Here is a 6,786-nt window from a genome sequence, read left to right on the forward strand (position 1 = left end):
GGTTTCACCATGTTGGCCAGGCTGGTTTCAAACTCCTGACCTCAAGTGATCTGCCTGCCTCAGCCTCCCAAAGTGTTAGGGTTACAAGCATGAGCCACCTTGCCCAGCCCATTATTTTGATGCTCAAATTTTTCCAGATTTGGCCCATGGCCAAACGCCACTCCTTTGAGTTGTCTCTTGTGTTCTTTGGACATGTCCTCATGATTATTTGAACACTTACTTTCTGGCTCGATAAGATTTCCAGGTTCGTCTTGTATTTTCCAACTCCAGCCCTGGAATGGGTGGTGAGTCACTTCTCCAAGGAGTACTGATTCCTTTTAGTGGAGAATGGTACTTAGAAACCAAGATTCTGGGGGTTAGTTGTGCTAACTGATAAACAGGCTAGAAAATTTTCTTAAAATAACATTTACCTATCTTATTTATTGTAGCAAATACACTACTCTCCTCACAGATAGTGAAAACAGGCTATTGCTCTTCCCATCCATGTAAGTACATTTATTTTCTCAAATCTTTCTCAGAAAGAATACCTATATACATACATATTTCTTGGTACTTTATTAAACAAAATTGTTAAAATTATACCAGCAACCCAAGACAATAATTGCCTACAATTTCATCATCTAATCAGTGTTTTCATTTTTACAATTGTATATTCAATGTTTATGTATTTCATTTGTCTAATTGCATATTCAATTTTACATATTTACATATATAGCATAATATTTAAATACTATAAAGTACTTTTATATTCTATGTTTAACCATTAGTATTTCTCTATTTTGCTATAGTCTTTTTTTTTTTCCTTTTCTTTGTCCCTTTCTTCTCTCACATTGTGAGGTAACCAGTGTAAAAATTTGATGTTTATCTCCCCACATTTTTTCTTTTGCTATGTTCTTACACTCCTATGTGATAGGTATATATAATTTTTTGGGGGGAAGCATTATTTTCTTTTATGAAAAGGAGAATCATACTATTTGCATTTTTCTTGCTTTTTTCTACTGTATTATTGGTCTCCCAATAGATTAGGTCTAATGCTTAAAATGCCATTAATATCCCAGAGAGCGTATATATTCTCTTTACACATATTATGTTCTTTTTGCCATTTGAGAATTACCTGTTGCAATGTTAATTGCGTAAGTCTGCCACTTCAATTTTTTAGGAAACCTAATAAAAGAGTAGAAGTGGCCCAGCTGAATGATGTGATGGATACTATGCTAGAGAGGGCTGGTGTGGAAAATCAGGAATATACAGGACCAACTAAGGTAATTGCAAAGCTGAATGCAACCTGGTGGCTAAGAGCATGCACTCAAGAGGCAGATTGCCTGGGTTAGAATTCTGACCCTGCTGTGTATTTGCTGGTAGCCTTGGACAAGTCATTTAATGTATTTGTACCTCAGTTTCCTCATCTGAACATTGGAGATAATAATATCACCTACCTCATAGGGTTTTTGTGGAGATGAAATGACATAATAAATGTAAAGTGCTTAGAACAGTTTCTGGCATGTGGTAGACACTGTATAATTAATTGTTAGTATTATTATTTCATCAAATACAAGGTATCATTGATTGTAAGACCCTTATTATTTTATGTAACACTAAAAAACACTGCCAGGTATATTTTTAGTAGAGATGGAGTTTCACCTGTTGGCCAGGCTGTTCTCAAGCTTCTGACCTCAAGTGATCTGCCCACCTCACCCTCCCAAAGTGCTGGGATTAAAGGCGTGAACCACCGCACCGGGCGACCACTTGTAATTTTTATTTTCTACTTAAGAAAAACTCTTTTAGTCTTACATAGATAGAGACTTTTTTCTTTATCAGGGCTATTTCTTTTTTGTTTTATATATTTCATTTGTATAGAATTGGAAACTTACAGAAAAAGTTCAATACAAGACAATGCTATGTAACCTTTACCCAGATTCTCCATCTAGTTATTTACATTGTGCCCTATTTGCTTTCTCATTCTCTCTCCTTCTCTGTCTACATATGCATCATTTTGTTCTGAACCGTTTAGAGTGAGTTGGAGATATTAAGCCTTTTTGACATCCAGATATTCAGGATATATTTCCTACAAACAAGGACATTCTCTTATATATCCGTAATATAGTTATCAGGAAATTTAATGTTGATATGATAGTATTATCTAACACAGACCCCATTTAAATTTTATCTTTTATCAATTGTCTCTATAATGGCTTTTAAAAATAGCTATTTTTTCTTCCTAGTCCAGAATGCAAGGATCACACAGTTCTTTTAGTTGTCATGTTTCTTTAGACAACTTTAATCTGAAACAGTTTCTCAGCCTTTCTTTGTTTTTCTTGACTTTGTTGTTTTGAAGAACGCAAGCCAGTTACTCTGTAGAATGTTCTTCAGTTTTGGTTTGTCAGATGTATGTATAGTCATGATTTTAGATTGAGGTTTTTTATTTTTGGCAGGTATAACACAGAAGTGATATTGTGACCTTTTCAGTGCATCAGATAAAGAGGCTTGTGATTAAACCAATTTTTTTTTTTTTTTTTGAGATAACATCTTACTCTGTCACCCAGGCTGGAGTACACTGTGATCATGGCTCACTGCAGCTGCCACCTCCCTGGGCTCAGGTGATCCTCCCACCTCAGCCTCCGGAGTAGCTGGGACTACAGGCGTTGTGCCACTATGGCTGGCTAATTTTTATATTTTTTGTACAGACAGGGTCTCACCATATTGCCCAGGCTGGTCTCAAGCTCCTTGCCTCAAGCAATCTGCCCACCTTGGTCTCCCAAAGTGTTGGAATTACAGGTGTGAGCCACTGCGCCTAGGCAGACCAACTTTTAAAAATCAAATATCACTTTTGTGTGTATATATATAAATGAAAATGTAAGTGAAATAAATTAATCAACATGTTTCTAAAACTTATTTAGATTTAGGGTGTTAACCTCCTAAAACGTTTTTTGCTAAGACTGTAGTAAGTACTGATTATGTTACTTACCTTCTGACAGATGCACAAACTACTACATATATTGAAGAAGGAACAGACCATTTACAACACGATATTTCATGAACTTATTCGACAAGTCAGTGTGGACTGTGCAGACAGAGGAGAACTTCTGTCTAAAGTCAGGTTGAGTGCTATTATTGGAATGGTCCAGTTTCCTTTAGATTTTTTTTTTTTTTTTTTTTTTTTGAGACGGAGTTTCCTCTGTGGCCCAGGCTGGAGTGCAGTGGCCAGATCTCAGCTCACTGCAAGCTCCGCCTCCCGGGTTCACGCCATTCTCCTGCCTCAGCCTCCCGAGTAGCTGAGACTACAGGCACCCGCCACCTCGCCCAGCTAGTTTTTTGTATTTTGTAGTAGAGACGGGGTTTCACCATGTTAGTCAGGATGGTCTCGATCTCCTGACCTCATGATCCTCCCGTCTCCGCCTCCCAAAGTGCTGGGATTACAGGCTTGAGCCACCGTGCCCGGCCTTCATTTCATCTTATAGCTAAGTAGTATTCCATAGTGTGTATATACCACATTGCTTGATGGGCATTTAAGTTGGTTCCGTATTTTTGCAATTGCAAATTGTGCTACTATAAACATGCATGTGCATGTATCTTTTTCATATAATGACTTATTTTCCTGTGGGTAGATACCCAGTATTGGGATTGCTAGATTGAATGGTAGTTCTACTTTTAGTTCTTTGAAGAATCTCCATACTGTTTTCCATAGTGGTTGTACTAGTTTACATTCCCAACAGCAGTGTAAAGTGTTCTCTTTTCACCACATTTATTTTTGATTTTTTAAATTATGGCCATTCTTGCAGTAGTAGGGTGATATTTCACTGTAGTTTTAAATTGCATTTTCCTGATAATTAGTGATGTTGAGAATTTTTTCATGTTTGTTGGCTGTTTGTATATCTTCTTTTGAGGATTGTCTATTAATGTCCTTTGCCCACATTTTGGTGAAATTATTTGTTTTTTTCTTGCTGATTTGTTGGAGTTCATCATAGATTCTGGGTACTAGTCCTTTGCCAGATGCATAGTTTATGAATATTTTCTCCCTCTCTGTGGGTTGTCTGTTTACCTTGCTGATTATTTCTTTTGCTGTGCAGAAGCTCTTTAGTTTAATTAGGTCCCATCTATTTATTTTTGTTTTTGTTGCATTTGCTTTTGGGTTCTTGGACATTAATTCTTTGCCTAAGCCAATGTCTAGAAGAGTTTTTCTGGTGTTATCTTCTAGAATTTTTATGGTTTCAAGTCTTTAAGTCTTTGATCCATCTTGAGTTGACTTTTGTATAGGGTGAGAGATGAGGATCCAGTTTCATTCTTCTACATATGGCTTGCCAGTTATCCCAGCAACATTTGTTGAAAAGGGTGTCCTTTGCCCACATTATGTTTTTGTATGCTTTGTTGCAGATCAGTTGGTTGTAAGTATCTGACTTTATTTGTGAATTCTCTAGTCTGTTCCATTGGTCTATGTGCCTATTTTTATACCCATACCATGCTGTTTTGGTAACTATAACCTTGTAGTATAGTTTGAAGTCAGGTAATGTGATGTTTCCAGATTTGTTCTTTTTGCTTAGTATTTCTTTGGCCTTGTGGGCTCTTTTTTGGTTACATATGAATTTTAGGATTTTTTTTTTTTTCACAGTTCTGTGAAGAATGATGATGGTATTTTTGACGGAAATTGCATGGAATCTGTAGATTGAGTTTGGCAGTATGGTCATTTTCACAATATTGATTCTACCCATCCATGAACATGGGGTGTGTTTCCATTTGTTTGTGTCATATGCAATGTTTTTTCAACAGTGTTTTGTAGTTTTCCTTGTAGAGATCTTTCATCTCCTTGGTTAAGTATATTCCTAAGTCTTTTCTTTTCTCTTCTTTTCTTTTTTTTTTGCAGCTGTTGTAAAAGGGATTGATTTCTTGATTTGATTCTCAGCTTGGTTTTCTTGGTGTATACCAGTGCTACTGATTTGTGTACATTGATTTTGTAACCTGAGAATTTACTGAATTCATTTATCAGATCTAGGAGCTTTTTGGTTGTTTGTCATGCAGAGAGAGGTATGTGCAAATGCTTGACCAGATTGCCCGGCAGATGATTGATTTCTACAAAGACTTGGTAACTCAGCGAGTGATGGACCAGCGCATTTTAGAAGAATTGTATAATTTCAAGCATGTTATTGAAGAATTGACCAGGTAAAAACTGTGATTATCTTAAACACAAAACAAAAGTTAATGTCATGTCTCTAAAGGGAGTAAAAAATATTTAGGGAAAGTGGAATGGTTAAAGGCCAAGGTTCTTCTGTTTTCTTTTCATGTTTAGCAAGAGAACAAAAATAACTAGATGTCATTGTAGATATAGATATAGATAAATGGTTTATGCAAGTTCACATAAAAATGAAGATTCTGTATATATTTGACATGGAAAAAACTTGCTCTTTCTTCTGAAATATAGATGTTGCTGGGCATGGTGGCTCACACCTGTAATCTCAGCACTTCAAGAGGCTGAGGTGGGAGGATCACTTGAGGTCAGGAGTTTGAGACCAGCCTGGCCAACATAGTAAAACCCCATCTCTACCAAAAGTACAAATAATTAGCTGGGCGTGGTGCCACATGCCTGTAATCCCAACTACTGGGAAGGTTGAGGCAGGAGAATCACTTGAACCCGGGAGATGGAGGTTGTAATGAGCCAAGATCATGCCACTGCACTCTAACCTGGGTGGCAGAGTGAGACTCTGTCTCAGAAAACAAAAATAAAATAAAATAAAATACAGATGTTTACCTTAATCAGATTTATAGAACAGTGCTGTAATTATGGATGTTAACATTATGGATGTTAACACTGCAAATAGAGTAAGTATCATATAGCCATCAAAGTTAGTGATCATCTAACTTCTAACCTTGAAGCAAGATGGTTAGTGGTGAGAATAAAGAAGATAGGATAGTCATTATCAGAAAGTGGGGTAGACCAGCATGGAGGCCTTGCATGTCAGCATCTACCTCCCTCCATTCTAAAGGATCTCCCCTACATCTTCTTTCTGCCTGATTCCTGCCAACCTGATTCCATTTCCAAACCTGGCAAGATTCCATCTAGAATGTACACTCAATTTCTTGATTTGGTTTATAAGGTGGAATAACTGGGCAGGGAGGTACACATGATAACTGAGAAGATACCTGAGTAGAAATCTGATTTTCTTGGTAGAAACTTTTTGGAAGTCTCCAAATATGAATTAAAAATTTCTTTGCTTTATTTCAGGGAACTGTGTCTAGTTCGGGCGCATGATGTGAAATTAACAAAGGAAACAGAAAAGGCTCACAAGGATTTGGCGCAAGCTCTTTTAGATGCGGAAAAGAATGCCAAGTGAGTTGCTTAGAGTTTGTGTAGCTTATATAGGGGAAAGGGAAGAAGCTTATATAACTTCTGAAATAATATATATGATACTAACTTCTTGAATTCTAAAAGCACATATAGATAGCTTACTTTATCTGAATTTAGTTGATTTCTCATTCTGGGTGGAAAGAAGGTAAAACATGATTTTTTCTCTTGGAGATATACTGTTGCTTTCAGCATTAATCATTTTTGTTGAGTCAGGATTGCAAGCTGTTACTTTCTGGTTTTCTACAAGAAAGTGTAAAGAGGCAGTGTGCATAGATAGCATAGATTCTGGAACCATGCTATTTGCTGTGTGACCTTGGGGAAGTCACTTAACTTTTCTGGGCCTTAGTTTGCCCATATGTAAAATTGGGATAATAACATTACCTACCTCATAGGGTTATTACAAGTATTAAAGGAAGTAATATAAGTAAAGCACTTAGAATGGTGCTTGG

At 36.8% G+C, this 6,786-nt stretch overlaps 1 protein-coding gene across 1 annotated transcript in view; it reads left to right on the forward strand.

The window, feature by feature from the left end:
- AXDND1 (axonemal dynein light chain domain containing 1) overlaps positions 1-6,786 on the forward strand; it is a 196,197-nt gene that overhangs the window by 17,429 nt on the left and 171,982 nt on the right. Inside the window, exons 7-11 of the mRNA XM_011968050.1 lie at positions 429-485; positions 1,160-1,262; positions 2,976-3,097; positions 5,014-5,154; positions 6,215-6,319. Of these exons, the coding sequence (XP_011823440.1) occupies positions 429-485; positions 1,160-1,262; positions 2,976-3,097; positions 5,014-5,154; positions 6,215-6,319 (528 nt within the window). The remainder of the gene's footprint in view (positions 1-428; positions 486-1,159; positions 1,263-2,975; positions 3,098-5,013; positions 5,155-6,214; positions 6,320-6,786) is intronic.

Source organism: Mandrillus leucophaeus, unplaced genomic scaffold, assembly GCF_000951045.1.
Source record: "Mandrillus leucophaeus isolate KB7577 unplaced genomic scaffold, Mleu.le_1.0 Scaffold825, whole genome shotgun sequence".
NCBI lineage: Eukaryota > Metazoa > Chordata > Mammalia > Primates > Cercopithecidae > Mandrillus > Mandrillus leucophaeus.